Below are 21,476 nucleotides of genomic sequence, written 5' to 3' on the forward strand. Positions count from 1 at the left end.
TTCTTCTGAAGTTCATATCACTATTTTATGGGCTACTTAACTAAAAGAGATTTTTCACGAGAGGTAGACTAAAGACTATGGAATCCCCTTAATAATTACCCTGGGTTACACAAAAACACATTTAGCGACTTACATATTAGTGTTTGCAGTTGATGTCAGCCAGTCTGCTGCTAATCCTACCATATCCAGTCCAGTAGAAAGCTGATTGAAATATCTGGGATGCCCTGAATTAGATGGGACACCAGGATCAGAATGAGTCCAGTGAAAATAAATGCCTCTGAAACACATGATTTCTCTAGATAAAGAACCTTCAAAGATCCTTCAGTAATAGGAAACCCATACTCAGAAACACACACTCACACACACACCCAAAGGAGTATTTCCTTTAGGAATAAAGACTATTTTAGGGTTTGATATTTCTTAAAACTCATTCTAAAAATCTTCCTTTAAACATATCTTATAAAAAATAAACATGGCCTGCAATGTGGATGCTAGTTTATTTTCCAGCTTTCTTTCAACACATTTGCAAACTCATATATATGCTGGTGCAATCCAAAGCTATTCAAAGACAGGCCACTTCTTGTTTACACTCGTGCTGCTAAAAAATCCTTTTTCACTGACATTATTCGGGGAATCAGTTGTATACCATGCCATCTGTCAGACATGCCAACATTCATAGTAATATCAGTGACAAATGGCTGACGATCAGAAAAGACAGGGCAAAAATGAGAAAATAGGACACTCTGCTGAGTGATTTGCTCTGGATTCAAGGGTGATGACTGTCTAAAGATGGCACGAACAAACCTAATTCTTGTCAATTCTTTTCTGTCCGAACATTTGACCATAAACAACAGAGCCAATTGCAATTCAAAATAAAAAGCCAAATACAGTTAACTGTCTTGTCAACAAGACACACTCAGGTATATTCAGTGGACACATCAGTCCATTAGCAAGGCTTATCTAATTAACTTCTGGATTCCTCTAAAACTCTCTAAAGGGGCTGACACCCAAATACTCCTGAGGCCATTATTTAAGGTGTGAAGCTCTCATTAGAATTCCATTTCCTTGCCTTGCCCCACAAAAGCCTATCTATAAATCTGTGATTTGTTTAGTGGCAAAAATTTTGGAAGATTAACAATTATGGAAATAGCTTCTGATAAAAAGGCATCCGCCACTTACTGGACACCTGTCTGAAGCCTGGGGATGTGACAGTCTTTCACGCCAGCTTGGACAAAACAAGATAAAGGAAGGCAATGGGGAAAGCAGAGACAAAAGTCAACACAAAGCTTATCTCAGGGACTGGAGTGCTCTTATCAGCCTCCGGCTTGTGGCTGGACAATTAGACACTGAGAAAAGATAGGGGCTGGGACAGAGCACATTTTAAAGAGATTGGGTTTTGTGCAGCTCCCGCTCATTCTCTGGCATTGTTTTACCTCCCTATGGCCCTGCAACAGTGCCTTCCAGCTTTTTGCTCTTTTTCAGGTCCTCTGATGTTGCCCCTGTCAATTTCTGCATCCATGGAAAGGGAAAAAGCCTTCCTCACTGTGGCTGCGCTGCTGCCTGGAACAGCCCCTCTCTGCCTCATTGACTCCCCGTTTCATTAGCGCTCACAGCTGAAATCAGAGCTGCCTTCTCCCTCCTGATGCCCGCCCATTTCTCTTTCCCTGAGCTATTTCTTTGAACCGAGGAAATTAAGAAGGATTAGCAAATCTATCCATTCATCAACTCTTCTAATTCATGTGCATTTTCTGGATGAATTTTCTGGTACTTATTATCACATAAACTCTATGGAAACTTCGGCATGAAGCCTTCTGCAGAAAATTGAGAGGGCTCCTAAAGACGTGCGTTGGGAGACGCTTTAGTTTTCTGTTCTGGCTCCAGCTTATCAGAAGGTCAATTCACCCTGAAGACTACCTTTGGGAAACTGTGGAAAGAAGTTTGATGCTTCAATTGCTTGGCTTTCTTCTTCTGTATTTTGACCTTGGTCTATTTCACCTGAACCTCTCCTATCTCAAAATTTTAATTCACTAATAATGACATGGAAGGATGCATGTCTCCCTCATGAGGGAGACACCATGGCAGTTGGGAACAACATGTCCTTTTGATTTTCTGCAGAAATATTATATTTGCTCTCTTCTCACAAACCTACAGGTTGCCAGCAAATCCAGGTAGGGTTCCCTGAGACCTGTCTTGGAGCCTGCCTGCTGCTGTCCTAGCGCCTGGCATCCAGCTACTGCTGCCGCCCCCACCCGCCCTGTGCCGCGAGCGCCCCAACTGGAATCGAGTGGCCACTGGCTGCGCCAAGAGAGAGGAGTTTGAAACGTGAGATTAGAGCCGCTCCTGCCTCTGCAACGCTCCCTACAGATCAGCAAATGAGCCGGAAGGATGCAAGACTCTCTGAACAACCAGCCTGAGGCAGCTCTGACCCTGGTGTCCAAAGTCCTTTGGGAAGGGATCCCAATGTGGTCCAGGCCATCTCTCTGGACCAGCAACACATACCCAAAGACTTCCCCATTTACTGATCGACGATTCAATTCCTTTGTCTGATGGTTGGGCTCAGAGATTCGAGACAACATTAAGCCCTCCCTGCTTCCCCTATCCCCACCCCAAACACCACCACCACCACACCTAACAACTCCAACAAACGTTAATTATTCCAGAATTCTATCACTCTCCGCACTTTTTAGTTTTCTGTTCCAACATTTCTTACAGAGATAATTTTAGCAATGCATGAAGAAGTCCCCATTGCCTCTCACTCCTCTCTAAACCTAGAGACCAAGAGGAAATTAGGTTAAGAACTCTCAGAAGCAGATGAAAACATACATTTTATAAAAGAATCTCCTGAAGAGCATTAAAATGCCTAATGGTAGCAGTTGTGGTAACTGCTTCACAGACTCTAAATAGTACTAGCAGTCAAATATAAGTTATAGTATGAAACCTCTAAACATGCCAGTCAAAAAGGAAGGTGACTGATGTCAATTATTTGAAATGCTACTGAGAAAGACCAGAAGACTACATATGTTATGAGTAATATTGCTACCAAATTAATATCGATGTGCCTTGGTTAGAAATCTTACTTAACCATTTTTTCTAAACTTTAAATGAAATGAATTATAGCTATACTGACCAATAGTTTCATAAGCATTATGGAAAAATCTAAGTATTGAATTAGTCCATCTTTTCCTATACTAAATGGAACAGTGACTGGCAGAAATATTACCTTCATTGACCTGCAATTCCCATTATCTTAACTCTTTAAATTGCATTTCAGACACCACCAGCTTTTAAGCATGAAGATGTGAAACATTTTTGTAGATTCTTTTTGGTTTGGTAGCAATAAAAATAACAGGTAGCAATTTACTGTTAACATATTTAAATAGTAGGTCGGGGAATAGGTCAAACAAAAATGAATTAAACACATTGTTCCGGTTTGCACCTGCAGATATATGAAAATCTAGAAGGAAAAACATCTCCAATGCCTAGTACATATATCATGTGGATTCTCTGTGAACATAATTGAGGATGAAATTTAAAAAGCCTTCAAAAATTGTACTCCACAGACTGAATCTGATAGAAATATCCATGTTAAATTCTTTTCCCTATGCATCTAATCCTAAGTCTGTAGTTTCATAAAAGTTGATAATAATAGAACAGAAAACCAATTTCCCAAGGCTTCTATGCACATCTTTCCTCTCTGTCAGTATAAAGAATGCGCAAAAACAAAAATCAAAAAGTAAACAAAAAACAAAAAAAGGGCTAAAAGTCACAAGCAAACGTTTTTAAAATTTGTTGTTAATTAGAATGATGCTGCTAATTCATCAAAGAAAATGATCGCATTTCCAGGGTAATTGATACTTTGTGATACTTTACATATTTATTTGTTAGCACATCTTTTGAAGGCTATAAATCAGCCTAGATCCTCAAGGTCTTCCCTCCCCCCCAAATTCATTCATACTCATTTTTATTGCTTTAATGAAGTGTAGTGCCACCGTCGATCAGGATGATTAGAGGAAAAGTAGAAAAGGAAGGGATAATCATGACCAGGGGAGATGAATCGCTGACTTTGTGTAGATAAAATGAAAGCTTAAAATGCACCCACATAAGTATTATACCTGGGGCTATAAAATGGGTAGAATATGAAGACTACTATAAAGAAAAAGCAATAAACACAAAATATACAAAAAATGCTTTGTCCCGGAGCACATCAGATTCCCCTCTCTCCCCTTCTGTCTTTATCTTATACACAGAGTGGTTAGGAAACATGCACGTCCTTGTATGACATGGCTGAATTGTTAAGCTAGTTTGTATTGTTTTCTCTTGTGTACATTTCTTTAATAACAGAGCAAACCTGGAGTTCAAATCTGAAGTCCTGGCCATTTGAGATAATGGCAGAATATCTTTCCTCTGGTTCAATGATTACATGGGTTAGTCTGTCCAATTTCTGACCATTTCTATGCCGAGGAAATACCAGCACTGCACTGATTTGGGCTTTTGTTTGGACAGTGCCTTTGGTGCTTTCATTTCCAGATTCCCTTTTTTCCTCTATTTTGGGTTGCTTCTGCTGGCCTCTGCTGAAAAATGGTTGATCCTACACCAGTGGTTAATTTTTAAGGCCAAATAGGTGCAATGTAAAATCTGATGCTTTATACTTAGATAACGTTTCTGATAATGTCAGCTTCAAAAGCATGAACAATAATGGTAAAGGGTGCGCTTGATGTTAATTATTCTAATCATGACTATTTTTTTAAATGATGAAAATAACTTTGTAAATTTGAAATTACCACTAACTCCATAAAATAGAAAACATTTTTATAGTAAAAATAAAAACCGTAAAAGAAAAGGAGCTTTATTATGTCTGATTGGACAATACCTGTTTTGATTGCATATTTTAGAGTTGTTTGGCAATGCATCAAAATTTCCTCCAAATTTTGTGGCTGGTCTGCTAACTCCCAATTATATTCTTGAAGAAGCTCATTAGGGTAATGGAAATCAATCACTTTGGTTGATCTATCGAAACTTTTCACCACATACTGAAGCAAAATGTCCATAACATCTTGCAGAAATGCCAAAGTGGGCCTTTCTCCATCACACGCTGGTAGCAGGTCTAAAGAATGGAATCAAAATGCCACATTTTAATTTTACAATGAAATTTTCCAGTCAAGATCTTCATCTGAAAATTTCTCGTAGAACCGAGAGATTTTACATGTAAAAAAATCTTCCGGAAACAAAGCATTTTCTTTAAAGGGCAGACATTTTTCAAAGATGAAGGAATGAAAAAGACTATGATTTCTCTCCCTTCTCCGAATTATTTCTTGCATTTCATTTCCTGACTTGTTTGCTTTCTTTTTTCCTGACCGTTTGCCTCCATTCATCTGTGTCACCAGAGCTCCTCTTAAATGTTATTTCTCTGTAAGTCATCTTGAATAATTATGCAAACACTTCAGTTCAGCAATGTTTAAGGAATGCCTTTGGGTAAATCGGGCAAAGTGGAACATGCAAAGTTAGGATCTCTGCCCTGTTATCAAGCCCGCTGTTTACAAAGTCGAGGTGTGTGTGTGTGTGTGTGCGTGTGTGTGTACACACACGCGCGAGCGCTCCCGCGCCCATCTATTTGGGTAACCGGGAGTGTAAGCTCAAGGGAGTAAAACCTCGGGCAGGCAGGCCTTACATAAATGGTTCTCCAGTTAGATCACATCTATAAATTACTCTTTCGGTCTAAAGACCTACAAAGTCTCAGCAATTTTGAACTGGAAACCTAGTGCCCCGGGCGCCTCCTTGGCCATCAGCAGACCCCAGGGTGAAGTTGGGTGTGCAGGCTGCGCCGGGCCCCCAGAGCCCTCTCCGTACCCGGGCGTCCAGCACCACACACAAGTCGGGGTCTGGGTCGTGGTCGGACCGAGGGGGCAGCTGGAAATTCCCTAAAATATGCTTCTGCCCCCTATCTTGATGCCCAGGGTTAGGCTCTTGGCTCCCAGTGGAGCCGGCCGCGGTGGGCGGGGTGGCTCCGGGGCCCCGCGAGGCACCTCTACCTGTTGCGTGTAGAAACGCATAGTTGACCTCCGCTTTGGGGCAGTTGCAGGGCTTCTGGTTGCAGGCGCAGGTAGCCTTGCGGGAGGTGGTCCTCGGGGCTGGCTCCCGCCGCTCTCCGCCGGCTTCTCTGCGTCTCCGTAGAGCAGGGCTGGGCAAGGACACGGAGCACCGACCTCAGGCAGCCGCCCGCCCGGCTCCCTCGCCCCCGCCCATCCCCAGCCAAGAGTCAAGAATCCCTGACCCTGTTGATGGGATGTGGAAGTGAGAAGGTGGCTTTCCCCACCGCGGGCCCCCAAAGCGCTTGGCCGCCTCCGCTTCCCGCCCCTCTGGTCTGGCACTCACCGCAAAGCTTGTTTCCGATGCCGCCCGTGAACTTCTGGGCCACCTGACACCAAGCTCTCGCTGGAAGGAAAGACAGGCAGGAAGATAGCGAGGCAGAAAGAAAACAGCAGAAAGATGTGTGAAATTTCGTTCTTTGTGAACGTCGATACACCCAGGGTCCAGGAAGGGGCTGCCTGGTGCCTGGCACTCTGGGCAGGTGCGGGAGGTGCGCGGGAGCCTGGCGGCCTGGTCTGTCCCGTGGTTCACTGATTTGTTTCCAAAGGAGCAGCCCACACTGCGGGCCTTCACTTGCCTTCCAGGTGTCCCTCGGTTAGAACAAAGTCCCCTTCCTCCTTCCATCGGGCAAGTTTTCCTAGACACCGAGGCTGCCCATTTCCTCGCAGGCTCTCCTTCTAGACTAAGGATTCTTCTCCCCTTCCAGTTTTTCTTTTTCCCACCGCCACTCCGTCCCTCTCCAGGGTCCAGACACCAAGATGGTGGCAGTGCCCCAGGCCCATGAATTCAGCGTCAAGGAGAAGCAGACCGTGTTTGCGATGCTCACCCAGATTTCAGTGAAAAGGGGATAAGCGTCTGAAGGGTTTTTGGTCTCCTAGGTCACCAAGGACCTACCTACCCCCAGGTCAGGGCGAAGCGTCTGAAGTCTCCTGTTGCAGGTGTTAAAAATCTCCTTCGTCTTCCCCGGCCCCGCAAACCTCCGTCCACCCGCAACCTCGCCTCCTGCAGGTCCCGCTTCTCCTACCTGTGCCAGAGTTCTCTGGATCCCCAGAGCCATCTTCAGATCCGAAGGACCAAAAGCCCGAGCCCGGAGATGCCATCAGCGCTGCGAGACCGAAGCAGGACGCCTCCAAGTGCGAACTGCCGGCGAGCTGTCCTCCGCTCGGCCCTGCGCGCGTGCGTGCGTGCGTGTGTGTGTGTGTGTGTGTGGCGGGAGGAGGACGCCGCGCGGGGACCGGGTGAGTGTCACACAGGGACAGGAAACGTGAGTGTCTGCATGTGTGTGAGAGTGCTGGGATTAGAGCTTAGAGACGTGGCAACACTCTGAAAGCTGAAGAGTTGAATAGGGAAAGGAACCAAAGGGTCCTCACAGCCAGGAAATGGGAAAGCACGGAGCGCCCGAGCGATTTTGAAGGAGAGGAAGTCCTACAGGGATAGATGAGGGGGCGGCGGAGGGGAAAAACCTGTAGGGGCGGGGGCTGAATCATGAGAGTGCGAGGCATAGAGTGAGTCCGAGCAGGAGTCAGCCCGAGTGCGTGGGAAGTGTGCAGGCGAGCCCCTGGGGAAAGCGCTAAGCAGCAGGGTGCCGGCGCCCCCGCCGGCAGGGGCGCGCTGTCCAGGGTGCTAACGCGGCTGACCTCAGCCTTGGTAGACCAACCAGAGAGACCTTAGTGGGGCGAGAAGGGTGGCCCAAGACAGCCTGTTATTTGCACCGAGAGGCGTATTGTTTGAGGTCTGGTTCCAGCTGCAGAGAAGGAGGCGCAATTCTCGCGCCGCCTTTCTCCAAAAGGGTGCTGAGGTCGCTGTGACCCTGGGAGCTCCGGAGACCGGGCTGGAATCAGGGGCGTTCGCGAGCCTGGGGAGGGGACGGTGGGGGAAGGGTATCTATGCATTGATGGGCTCACTTCAGCTCCTTAGTAGATCCTATGGTTGCCGCACAGTTCCGTGGGGAGCACCATTCCTGAGCTTCAGAGCGCGTGGTCGCCGAACCCACCGTCCAGGTTCTGACTGTCGGCTGGGGAGAAAGACTGCTGATTGAGGCGATTAAAATCCAAATCCATGCTAATCACTGAGGACCTCAGGCAGGCTGAGCAGAGAAATAAAACGAATGGAAGGAAACTTCTTGGACCGGGGCTCGGAAAGGGCAGCCAGAGCCGGCAGGACTGACGACTCACGGGGGTGGGATTGGGTCATTTGGTGACCTTGGTCTGCGGAGGCGTGGAAAGGGCTGGTTGCTTACCTGTCACAAGGATCAGTGCGTGTGTGGGAAGCGTGCACCGATTTTTCAACTAAGCAATCTAAGCTTTCCAAAGGCAGAGAGAAGGCATCGCTGTTGGACCCTAGTTTTAGCGGGCCTCAAAGCAATGACCACCTTTTCCCCCAAGAGAATCTTCACGATGGGGTTGGGTGGGGAGAGACAGGTGATTCGTTATTTCTGAGGCTTGGTAGGAAGAGGTTTTTCCTTTCCTGAGAAAGTTATAATCTCTCGTCTTTTCTCTGCAAGCTGTTAAACAAAGGGAAGGTGCCTTGAGAATCTGGGGCCCGTTGAGTTCTCGCTGCTTTCCCTTCGCAGTCTAGTACACCTTGCAGCTCCTGTGTGAGGGGAGAGAGGGCGAGAAAGGGAAAAGGCTGTGTCCAGCCTCCCTCGGAGCGCATTCCCCAGCATCCTGTTCCTTTTGGGCTGGCACTTTTCATTTCCATTGTGTTCACAGGCCGTTCTTTCTCTGTCTGATCTCTGAACCAAGTTACCAAAGCGCCTGCTAAAGCAGAGACCCACGGATCCTCAGCCTTGGCTATCCTCGACCTTTACTTAGGAAGGGTGTCATGGGACCCAAAGCACCCTCATGCAAGCCCAACTCCTGTGCCCCCAGGCGCGGGAAGGCCTGGTCAATTCTGTCCACAAAGCTCTTTCCTCTTCCCACATGCAGCAGCCTGGAGGGGCCCTAGAATCTGCATTGTGGCTGCCGGACCTGGCAGGGATTCGGGGTGGGAAAGGGTGCTGGTTCTGCCTTAGGCTTGTTGGAAGAACTTGCTGCTCCGAGAAGCCTGCGCACCAGGCTGCAGCCCCGCGATGGTTACCAATCTTGGCCTGAGTTCTATCCCTCTTTCCTGCGCTCCTGGCCCCAATGCTTCAGTAGTTCCAGGTAATAACTCCTGGGGTGTAAGGATTTCGTGGTTCGGCCATCCGTGCCGCTGGCAGGGCGGCTCTGCAGCTCCTTCCCCAGCAGTGCAGACAAGAGTCCAAGAGACCTGTTCTTTGTTTAAATCCACACCGAATGCTGCAAATGTTTCAATTCAAGTCAGCAAGCTGGAGTTGCAGAACTTTTCTACGATAGATGAGTGGTCGAAAACAAAAAGGTTCTTTAAAACGAGCGTTTAACACACACACAAAATTGCGAAGAAAGAAACATTAAAATACGAGAGAAAGGTAGAAATCACACCACCAGAATTTAATAGATTAAAAAAGCCTCGATGACTTACACTGTTTAAACTGCATTAAATCTCACAACCCTGGAGAATTTTGAATCTAATGGTAGTACTTACATTTTTTATTTAACACACCCTCTTCAGAGGCACGTGGTATCTGATTTGTCTTTCCTGAACAACAGCCCTCCCTAGACGGCAATTTGCTTTATAAAGACTTTCATTTTGCAGAAGAGCCCACTCCCCCCCTCACTCTGGCTTGGGGTTGGAGATAACAAAAGAGCTCTGGGAGGTAATAATTACAGTCATTAGTTCACAAAGGAGGCAGCCACTGAATGGGAAGGGGAGGAGGGCCAGCGCTAAGGAAAAGCTTTCGAAGGCCCTTCCTCAAATAAAAGGAGCAAGACCTACGCACCAGGGGCTGCCTGACAGGCTGTTTCCTTGGTTGACCTATTTCTTGTCTGTGGTTTACCCAGAAATCGCGTTGCAGGTCTGCTAAAGAAGAGCGTCAGGTTCAAGTTTCCCTTGTGTTGTCTTTGTGCTTAAGTATCTCAAAGGACAAAGAAGAAAAGACGGAAGGAGGAAAAAGGAGAGAAAACAAAGAAATTCAAAAGAAAAAAGGAAAACGTAAACATTGCAACCTTTCACCATGCATTTGCTATTCTTTTCTAGTCCCATTTAAAAGGGGGTGTATGTGGATTTTAGGGAGGGGCCCAATTGCCTCCCTATCCAGAAATCGGCAAGCTGCCAGGGCTGTAATCTGCAGAGGCCACTCAGGGAGCTAGGATTGGAGGGGCCTGACAATGAAACAGAGGCTTTTTCTCTTGCTCCTAAGGTATCTTGGTGACGGGTGGATGGATAGGTAGTGGCAGAGGGGGATGGGAACCTTGGGGTATAGGTACCCTTCCCCCTTCTACCCCCATCCTCCTGCAGTGCTGGTTTCATGGATGCCTGGGCCAGGTCCAGCCTGCAGCCTGTCCCATCTGTGCCATGGGTCTGCACCACTGAGGTGGCTCCTTTCTCCAGGTTCCAACCCTGGGTGGAGGCCTTGGTGTGAACCCAGGTTAAGGAGCAGAGCCTGAGTCCGCTTGGCCTCAGAGCTCAGCCCTCCCCTCCCCTCATGTGAGTCCCCTTAGCAAAAAAAAAAAAAAAAGAGGTTGTAATAGTCACCACTGGGGACCTTTCAGTGCTCTCTGGATTGGAGAAAACCTTACCACCCACCAGGCAAGTGGTGCAACAAAAGGCTAGCCGACTGCAAGTGCCCTCCTTCTCTTCTCTAATATTCCCCCCAAGTCTCTTGGCTCAGGACTGTGGGTGCAGGAGTCAGTGACACTGGCAGAAGGGACAAGACTTGTCCCAGCCAGAACCCATCTCCCAACTCAATCTTCCAGGAAACCACCTCACCACCTTGTAGCACTCTCTCCAGGCTGCACAGACGCAGAAGTCACTTGCATAGAAGAGCTTAACCTGGGTTTTAAAATAAAATGCAGTCAACTGAGGAAGGCAAATGGCTACCCCCCACCACACTCCCCTCCATCTCAAATATGACAAAATTCAGAGCAGCAGAGACGGCCTCAAATCTGCAGACTAGGAGAACCTCAGAAGTCTGACAGTTCAACTCAGTGACAGGACCAGAATTTTTACAGGCAGGGCCAAAGGAAGTCACATTGGTAGGAAGGTGTGTGCTTGTGCGTGTGCGTGTGCGCGCGAGTACGTGTGTGTACACGGGTGTATCAGTTCTTTTGGATTTGGAGATTAGTCTAGAGGCACATTTGTGTCTCAAGTATGGGGTTTTAAGTTAGACGGTATGTTTGTTTGGGATGGCTTGTGGTGGTGGTGAGGGGTTGTTTGCTGATGAGACAGAAGGCACTTCCTCCTCCCTGGGGCTGCCACTTGCCACCTGCACAACCAGACAGTAGGAGCCTGGGCCCAAATCCAGTAGACCAGTCCCTAAAGCCACCGATGTTCCAAGGCACTTCCTTTATTTAATAACCTTAATGATCAAGGGACGGGAAATCGCGAGTTTGGGATGAAGTCCATCTTCAAAGCTCCCCACCCCGCCACGGGCTTTGTTCTGTTCTCACGGACTAAACTCATTGGAGAGGGTCCGGAAGGCCTGGCAGAGCAATTTACAAGAAAGAGGATATCCCTGAAGTCACCCAAAATGAGAAATGAGGGATCGTCAGGCAACAGCTTAGGCGCAGCTGGGTCCACAGAAAGAATCGCAAACAAGTGAACAAAGAGACACACTGGAGGCCAGAGCCAGGGATGCTAAAACTGGCTGACTGGTGGGAGTGGAGGATGCTGTGGAATGGAGGATGCGGCAGCGCAGAGATGCGGCGTCGGAAGGGCTCTGTTTTGCGCCTTCCGAGCACCAGAGGCTGGCCAGGCCGCTCAAAGAGCAAGGAACAGCTGGTGGCACAGCGCCTGAGTGTCCCCCGCTTTGGCCCTGGTGAGCCCCGCAGTCTCGGACATATCCCGACAGCGCTGGCTGCGGAGCAGCGGGGCTACACCTGCTGCACGAGGCGCCGGCGCTGGGAGGTTTTGCGCAGGAGCCTCCTGTAGTCGTAGGGGTTGGCGGCGGGCCCATTCTCCTCCTCCTCCTCCTCGAGGTCCTCCACCGCCCAGCACCTGCGGGTGAGACCCGGGCTGAGTGTCCGCGGCGCCGCAGTGCTGCGCACCCCCGCCCACCTGAGTCAGGCGGGTCCTCCTGCCACACCTCCCACAAACTGCGGGCATTTAAACACCGCCTGTTCAAAATAGCTGGGAAGAGCGATGTTCCCTCAGCAGGTTTTCAACATTCTGAGCGAGTAGTAGAAGGGCTGGTGGAACCTGATGAAACGCAGCCGAGTTAGGATGACAGCTAAGTAGAGCGTCAGATGGTGTAGTTCAGAAAGGTGAGCTTCTTTTGGCTTGAAATAACTCACAACCAATGAACGTAAATACTTATTTTAGTACCTTAATTTTTAACACATCTGGTCGAATGGTAAACTCAAGGTACCCAGATAGACAACCATGGTTTTGCAATTGCTCAGTTCTTTCTTTAGTATGCTTTCCCTGAATCTAACCAACCATTCTGCTTGCAGAAAGGAGTGGGCTCCTGACAACTTTTTCAATGTTTTAATGTTTCAGTGATGCCGCTGGGCTGCCCTTCTGAACCCACTGCTGGAAAACTCTGCTGATGTTTACCTTTAGATCCTGCAGCGTGCCTGGGGGAAGCACAGTGCTCCTAAAATGCAGCTACACTGATTCATTCATTTATTCACGGAGCATCTGCTAAGTATCAGCCACCAGTGTTGGTGATGGGTGAACACCAGTCCCTGCTTTCACAACATTTATAGTCCAGTGGGGAGAGGACCACAGATAGACAGCTTCAGCACCTGAGGTGGTTGGAGGTGCTCTACTGAGAGGTAAAGCAGGTTCATGGGGGAAAGACTGATGAGAGAGAGAGAGAGAGAGAGAGAGAGAGAGAGAGAGAGAGAGAGAGAGAGAGAGAGAGTGTGTGTGTGTGTGTACAAGCAACTTCATAGAGGGTAATCAGGAAAGGCCTCTCTGATAAGGTGATCTTGACAGGAGACCTGAAAGAAGGGGAGGAGTGAACCAGGCAGATCTCTTAGGGAAGGGCAGTCATTCCATGATGATGGGGAAACAGTGTAAAGGTCCCAAGATGACACTATGTAAACTGTGTTCATGGGACAGCAAGGAGATCGCTGTGGCTTGAACAGAGTAAACAAGGGGGAGAATAGCAAAGAACTGAGAGCAGGACGGATGAGGGGACAGCAAGACAGACAATGCAGAGCTTTGAGACCATGGCAAGGGCTTGAATTTTACTTGGAGCGAGAGGTGGAAGGATTCAGTGGAAGTAAGGAGGTCTGTGAAGAGATACTGCAGTAGTCTAAGCAAGGCTTAGAATGGCTTGGACTAGGCTTGCAAAGGAGGTTAGAATTGGCCAGATTTTGGTCCTACTTAGAGTTCTCTGATGGAATGGATGCGGGGTGTAAAAGAAAGGAATCAAGAACATCTCCAAGGTTTTTACCTTAAACAACTGGAAAAATGAAGTTGTCATTTTATGAGTAAGGTACAGGAGTATATTTTAGGGGAGGAAGAGGGGTTTTAGTTGTGTTAAGCTTGAGATACTAGGCATTCAAGAGAAGATACTGAATAGGTAGTTGGACATATAAGCCCTGATCGAGGCTAAGGATTTCAGTTTGGGAATTTGAGGCAAATAGATGATATTTAAGGTTATGAGAGTATATGCTGATGATGCAAAGGACAGGGATCCTCCAGTGTTGACAGGTCAGTGAAATGAGGAATCAGCAAAGGAGAATGAGAAGGAGCAGCTAATGAGGTAAGAGGTAAACCAAGAAGAGTAATTACTGTCCTGGAGGCCAGTGAAGAAAATGTTTAAAGAAACAATGTGAAATGCTGCTGATGGGATGAGATAAAGGTGGAGAACAGGTCACAGGAAATGGTGATCTTGGCAGGGACAGTTTCAGTGGAGTGGTAAGAATGGAAACTGAGTGTGGTGGCTCAAGGATGGGAAGAGAAGACCTGGGAGAGGTAGGATCACACTCATGTATTATTCTTCTGCCGTAATGAAGAGCAGAAATACGGGTGGTCTACTGACTTCTAGATTGAGTCAAGAGTGCTTTCTATGATGGGTCCAATTGCATTATGTTGACAGTCAGAAATGATTCAGTCAAGAGAACAAACATTCAAGATGCAGAAGAGAGAAGGGACAGTTGCAGGACAATGCTCTCGGGGAGATGGAATAGGATTCGGGGCAGAAAGGGGAGGTCTGGCCTTGGCTAGAAGGACAGACAGTCATCTATCTAATCACTGACTACCTGCTACCTGCTTCCATTTATTCAAATTTACAACACTCAATGTGTCATTGCTGCTGTCCCTGTTTCCCAGACCTGCTCATACTTTCCTGGTGTACTGATGTCAGTATTTGGGATGTGCGTGTGTGTTAAAAATAAACAAATATACACACACATAATTTTATATACTAGATAATATATTTGGACTTTTTGCATTTTCTAGGGCTGCTCCCACAGCATATGGAGGTTCCCAGGCTAGGGGTCTAATCGGAGCTATAGCCACTGGCCTAAGCCACAGCCACAGCAATGCCAGATCCTTAATCCACTAAGCAAGGCCAGGGATTGAACCTGCAACCTCATGGTTCCCAGTCGAATTCATTAACCACTGACCCACGACGGGAACTCCAATGTATGTAATATATTATCAGAATAATATATTAATATACATATGATATATTCAGAATAATATATTAATATATGTATGATGTAATATACAAATATGTGATCTATTTTAAATTAAATAATAACATATATAGTAAGATCTATAAAAATAGTCTTTTTGCAATAACATCATCCAATATATGGTTTGGCCTCAAGTTTCTCTAATTGTTCCAAAATGTCCTTTAGGGATGTTTTTCTGTTTTGTTTTGGTAGTTTATTTTATTTTATTTCGTCTTTTAAGGGCAGCACCCATGGCATATGGAGGTTCCCAGGCTAGGGGTCAAATCAGAGCTGTAGCCACTGGCCTACGCCACAGCCACAGCAATGCCACATCTGAGCATCTGTGACCTATAGCACAGCTCCCGGCAATGCTGGATCCTTAACCCACTGAGCGAGGCCAGGGATCGAACCTGCATCCTCATGGATACCAGTCAGATTCCTTTCTGTTGAGCCACAATGGGAACTCCTGGCTTTCTATTTTAAAGTCAAGATCCTATCAAAGTAGACCTCCTGCACTTGGTTGTTTTGTCGCTTTGATCGTCCTTAGTTTAGAAAAATCCTGTCTTGGAGTTACCTTGTGAGCATTGTTAGACTGGTTTAATTTCTCTCTAGAGAAAGCTCCTCGGATGTGGATACAGGGTCACATCTTACACACCACTGCATCACCCCTTCCCTAGGCATCCCGTGAGGGGCTTTGTGTAAGGAGGCAAGAGAGAGTAATGGTTAAGGTCATCAGTCTCAACTCAAAAAGGCCTGTGTTCAGACTTGCTGTTGCCAAGGCGGAGGGGAGAGGGGAGGAAAGGATTGAGTTTGGGGTTAGCAGATGCAAACTAGCATATACAGGATGGATAAACAACAAGGTGCTACTGGGTAACACAGAGGACTATATTCAATATCCTGTGATAAACCATAATGGAATAGAGTATGAAAGAGAATGTATATAGATGTATAACTGAGTCACTCTGCCATAGAGCAGATAGTAACACAACATGGTAAATCAACTATACTTCAATAAAATTTAAAAAAATTAAAAAACATTTTTAGGCCTGTGTTCAAATTCTAGCTCCATCACTTATTATTTAGGTGAATGTTTGTAGAATAGACCTTTGCAGATTTAACCTCCTCATCTATAAAAATAGGGCAATAGCCACTGCACCAGTTCCTGTGAGAGCTGAATGAGATAACAGCAAAGATAAAAGGATAACAGCACAGCCTAGCACACCCAAGGACCCCCACCAATGCTAGCTTCCCATTTCTAACATTACTCCACATCCACAGATACCACCAGGACACCAGAACAAGGAGACACAACACCTTCTCTGCGGATGTGTGTCTGCCAGTGGGAGAGGGGAGCACACACTGGAGAGGAGGCAGATTGGGTTGTTAAATAGGCAGCAGGTAAGTCAGTGAGAAGCAGTTTTGAGCAGGGAGTGAAAACCCTGGGCTTTTAGCTTGCTAATGACTCTGGGCAAGTTCCTTCATCTCTCTGGCCCTTGGTATTTTCCCATACAAAACTCTGTGGTTAGACCAGGACATCTCTAAGCTTCAACCTGTTACAGTTCTCAGCCCTGAGACAGAAGAATACATCTTCTTTTCAAAGGTAAGGGGCAGAAATCAAAGTTCAGGTAGATTCTGGACAGGCAAATAAAGACAATAACAGCCACCATCCCTGCTGGTAAGTGCCCCACATTTATCATTTCATTTAATCTCTCTGACAACAAAGTCAGGCAATTAGCAAATCCTCTTGCAGATGTGGAAACGGAAGCTTCGAGAGGCTTAGTAACATGAGCAAGGTCACTCAGCTACTAGGTGGCAGAATCAGAATCCAAATCTAAGACAGTCCAACTCCGAGGCCTCTTCTCTTAACTACATGTCAAACCCTAAGAGCTGAGTGAGGGGGTCTAAGTGCCTGGGCTGACACGTAGGATTTTGGACAAACAGCCTTTCATGGCCTGGCGTTGCTCCTGTTTGCTGTATATCACATTTTCACCTTATTATGTGCCCTCAAATTCAAAACTTTACAAAAATTTTGGGAGGGGGAAAAAAAAAGATTCCTGAAGTAGTAGGTAAGCTGCAAATAGTTTTAGTTACACGTCAAATTTGGTGGCAAAGTGAGAATCAAATCCAAAATACATATTTATGTTTGAATCTTTCTCCCAAACATTTTTTTGGTCTGTTACCACTGATTCTGAGAAATTACACAGCATAATTGAGAAACCAGTAAGGAAATAAAATTACATTGTTAGAGCTTAAACACAGGTTTTAAATAATATTAAGGACAGATACTGATAATAATAGTATGACCATATAATTTAGCATCCAAACTCAGGTACTTTTAAAAGGGGATGCTATTAGTGATTTCACCAAGAAAACAAATAAAAAGTGGGACTGTGCTAGAAAAACAAGGATGTCTGATTACTGTACCATAATCCTTATGACTTTACTTTTAAACAACATATCAAGCATATGATGCAATATTCAGTAAGAAAGCTTTGTCACTAGTCCATACATAAAATCAGGTGTATGGAATGGTGAGTATAAAATAGAGACGGAATGGTGAGTATAAAATTGAAAATGCTATATTTATTACCTTTCATCAGCCTTAAAACATTGATTCCGAAGTTCTCGTTGCTTTCTTCGTTCTTTTAAACTAGGATTGTGTTCCTTTGGTCCAGGATGGCTGAGGAAAAGTTCCTTATAATAGAAATCTTCCAAATCTAATAATTTTCCCTGACTGCAAATGAACACATAAACAAACCACAGTATCAAGCTAACTTTCTACTCAAACTTACGAGATACATGTTTTCTTCGTGTAAAATATTTATGATAACTGAGTGATATACACATGTTCATAGAAATGAGAGAAGTCTTGGAAGGTGCAAATCAGTATGTACCTATATTTTAAAAGAAAAACAAACCCCTCCCCTCTTACCTTTAAGAGCGCATTAGCTGCTGGAACAGCTTTGCCCAGTTCTACCACACTCAACTTGGCACGAAACTAAGTTATCAGATAGCTGGTAATTATGATGCTCATTTGGCCAGTCTATGTCACGGCTCATGAATGACCTTTAGGTCACTGTGAGGAAAGCTGACCTTTATGTACTGACACAAGCACTTCCCAGTTTTATCAGTCATAAGTCCACTAATGCACACACTGTCATGATCTTATGTCACTTCCTTCACAGGTCACCTTCTGTCCTTCTTGAACCACTGCACTGTATTTTGCACTAGATTTTTTTTTTCTTTTTTTTTTTTTTTTTGCTTTTTAGAGCCACACTTGAGGCATATGGACGTTCCCAGGCTAGGGGTCAAATCAGAGCCACAGCTGCTGACCTACACCACAGCCATAGCAACGCCAGTGAGTGAGGCCAGGGATCGAAAATGCATCCTTAGGGATCATAGTCAGGTTTATTAACGCTGAGCCATGATGGGAACTTCCTGCACTAGATTTTAATCCCTGCACACAAACACACAAACACAAGGGTGCGTCTTCCACCATTTTCATTCTTGGATCTACTCAGACTATGCTTCTGGTTCTGGTGCTCAGTATTTGTAGTCTGATGGGATTTCATCTGAGGTCCATAGGTATAGGTCTGGAAAACTACTGGGTGTTACAGTGCTCCTGGGGAACAGTGTTTTTCAAGATAACATGCAAGTTGTAAATGAACTTTTAGAATACCACCGATTCATAAACAAGGAACTCTGTGTCCATTCATGATTAATAGAAGAACCCTCAATTGTTCTGAGCAAGGTCTGGAAATGAGTTGACTGACACAGTGTTATAACATTGAAAGAGTAAAGCACTGATGGGCTGAAATGTTCTAGGGAAAGGGGAACAGGGTGAACTCAAGTGGACCACAGCTGCAAGTGACATAAACCTTCCTCACAATCCATAAACATTATAAAAAGTGAGATTTAGCTTGTGCTGAAAAACACAAAAAGACAAAAGAGTTTGAGGAAAGAAAGGTCGTGCACATGGGCATGTTCAAACTGCTCAATCAAAACCATATTAATGGGACGAGAAAAGCAAATTCTGTATTGGATGGTACAATTCATTCTCAGTATACACCTTGCACTGTGTATATATCTAAATATGTCATTATATTTCCAATAGGCAAAATCTTATAAATTACACATAAAACACATATTTATAATCCAAATGTACTGAGAACACACTACTTTCCAAATCCACCTGCATAAAATAGGTGATTTTTAATCATAACTTGAACATATGTATTTATATTTTGGTTGGACAAGATGACTTTAAAATTTAGAAATAATAATTACCTATCTTTCCTTGGTCTTCGTTTTTCTTCTTGGATTGACTTCTAAAGGGAACAGAATAATTAAAAAGAATCTATATAATACTATGATCTTAATATAATTGATATATTACTATAGTATTAATATATGAATTTATTCCTACATAGATAATTTAGAAATAAGCAAGTGAATACCATCTAAAGAATGTTACTCAGGAGTTCCCGTCGTGGCGCAGTGGTTAACGAATCCGACTAGGAACCATGAGGTTGCGGGTTCGGTCCCTGCCCTTGCTCAGTGGGTTAACGATCCGGCGTTGCCGTGAGCTGTGGTGTAGGTTGCAGACGCGGCTTGGATCCCGAGTTGCTGTGGCTCTGGCATAGGCTGGCAGCTACAGCTCCGATTAGACCCCTAGCCTTGGAAATTCCATATGCCATGGGAGCGGCCCAAGAAATAGCAAAAAAAGACCAAAAAAAAAAAAAAAAAAGAATGTTAATTAAAAATTTTAGCTTACTCAAATTTTACTAATTATGAATTTGTGGGGTTTTTTAAACCACAAACATTGTTTGCATTCCATATGAAAAAAGAGTTCACCACACAGTGGTGTCCAGTCTACACAAGAATATATCAGGTCTATCTACCTACAAATGGGGACACAATGTCAGATTTTCCAGAAACTCCATCTCTCTATCACAGACCTAGTAGTATTTAGGCAGGTTAATGAGGTGGCTTTGACGTCATCCTTGTCTGTAGGCAGGGGAGATTGGTGGATAGTTAGGGCAGGTGCAACAATGCACAGAAGAATGGAAATCTGACTTTATTAACCTATAGAAGCTCATTTATGGCATAAAAAAGCAGCACGGATGGCATGTATGTTCATTTGCAAAGTGTTTTCATAGTTGACAACTTTATGTATCAAGGCACAAATTTGGATCTCTAAATATAGAAACAATTAGATACACTTTAATCAATACTTTAATTTGAACACTAACGAAATGGTATTTCGTTTTATCTTACATACACAGCAGTATTATCTTTTGTACTGTAACATTAGTGATGTGTTTCAACTGTGTGCTATCTCATTATATTTGAGCTCCTATATTTACATGTTGAAAAGAGCATATATGTCATCTAGGCTGAGAAAACAAATGCCACTCACCTTGAACAAGCTGAAGGTATTATAACTGTGGAAACCCTAATGCAACTATCAAGTTAGCTGGCACCATAAAAGTACAAGATAATAAAGTGACAATTAATAATAGTTTGTAACTATTGAGGGTTTCCCCAAGTTATCTTTAGATATATGGAATTGTTTTTTCTCATAATTTATCATCTGTAATACCTTAAAATGTTAGATGAGCTAAGGAGTTCATAGTTTCTTTTATTCTCATTGATTGGTAGTTTAGTGGGTGGATGAGATAGAAGTAACTGCTTAAATGCTTGGAGTCTGGGAGTGGATCCTTCAGAAGTAACAATGTAAGGGGCAGGATACCAATTATATTCCTGTCCTCCTTCCCATCTGCTGTTTCTTCACCTTCTTGATCCAGTGTCCTAGGCTAGGAGGTGCTTACAAATAATGATATGACCAGCAGCGGTACCATGGCCTCTAGCAGTACAGTTAATGGGACCTGTTTGCTGTGGTTGTTCTTGTTTTAATATGAGAGGTCCTGCCTCCTTGATCCATTATCTGAAAAAAAAATGTCCTTCTTATTCTTGATAACAATTTACTACAATCCAAAGTTATGCTGAATGATGTTGAGTGACAGAGGGCCCCTTTGTGCCACCAAGAATCAAATTATGTTCAGCTCTTGAATACTCAAGTTGGCGAGGACCTCTTTTAATTCAGGATCAGCATTTTCCTCTGGGAGGTGGCATGTATAAGTTGGTTCTCAGTTACAGGAATTCTTAGAAGAGGAAATACTGCCCTGGTTTATTTCACTCTTGCTTGTGCTAGAATATTCTAATGAGATGCAATTTGATGATATATTTTCCCAAAATTGTTTAAGATGGTTTATAATAGAGGCAATTATGTAATCAAGGTAATAAAACAGGAGTTGTCAATAAGGAACAAAGAAGGAAAAAGAAATGAGTGTTAAGATGAAGCCTTACATTTAGTTGTCTCTTAGTTCCCTAGGCTCTAGGGCTAAAAGGGATGCAGGAAGGTGCATTCTTTCTCATGAAGAAGGATACTGTACTTCCTGGAAGAGGATTTAATATGAATTTTATCACATAGGGCTTTACATCAGGGGTGTTTATAGGCACACCTCAGAGATATTGCAGGTTTGGTTCCAGGCCACTGCAATAAAGCGAGTCACACAATTTGTTTCCCAGTGCACATAAAACTTATGTTTACACTATACTGTAGTCTATTAAGTGTTCAATAGCATTGCGTCTAAAAAATGCATACCTTAATTTAAAAATACTTTATTGCTGGAGTTCCCG

General features: G+C 44.6%; 2 protein-coding genes across 2 annotated transcripts in view; both read right to left on the reverse strand.

Moving 5' to 3' along the window:
- Positions 1-7,448, reverse strand: part of GAD2 (glutamate decarboxylase 2) — a 74,332-nt gene extending 66,884 nt beyond the window's left edge. Inside the window, 6 exon segments of the mRNA NM_213895.2 lie at positions 134-224; positions 4,871-5,104; positions 6,030-6,124; positions 6,127-6,178; positions 6,373-6,432; positions 7,112-7,448. Of these exon segments, the coding sequence (NP_999060.2) occupies positions 134-224; positions 4,871-5,104; positions 6,030-6,124; positions 6,127-6,178; positions 6,373-6,432; positions 7,112-7,187 (608 nt within the window). The 5' untranslated portion in view covers positions 7,188-7,448.
- MYO3A (myosin IIIA) overlaps positions 8,554-21,476 on the reverse strand; it is a 231,457-nt gene continuing 218,534 nt past the window's right edge. The window contains 3 exon segments of the mRNA XM_021064905.1: positions 8,554-12,141; positions 17,365-17,508; positions 19,062-19,102. Coding sequence (XP_020920564.1) covers positions 12,018-12,141; positions 17,365-17,508; positions 19,062-19,102 — 309 coding nt within the window. The 3' untranslated portion in view covers positions 8,554-12,017.

This window comes from Sus scrofa, chromosome 10 (genome assembly GCF_000003025.6).
Source record: "Sus scrofa isolate TJ Tabasco breed Duroc chromosome 10, Sscrofa11.1, whole genome shotgun sequence".
In the NCBI taxonomy this organism is placed as follows: domain Eukaryota; kingdom Metazoa; phylum Chordata; class Mammalia; order Artiodactyla; family Suidae; genus Sus; species Sus scrofa.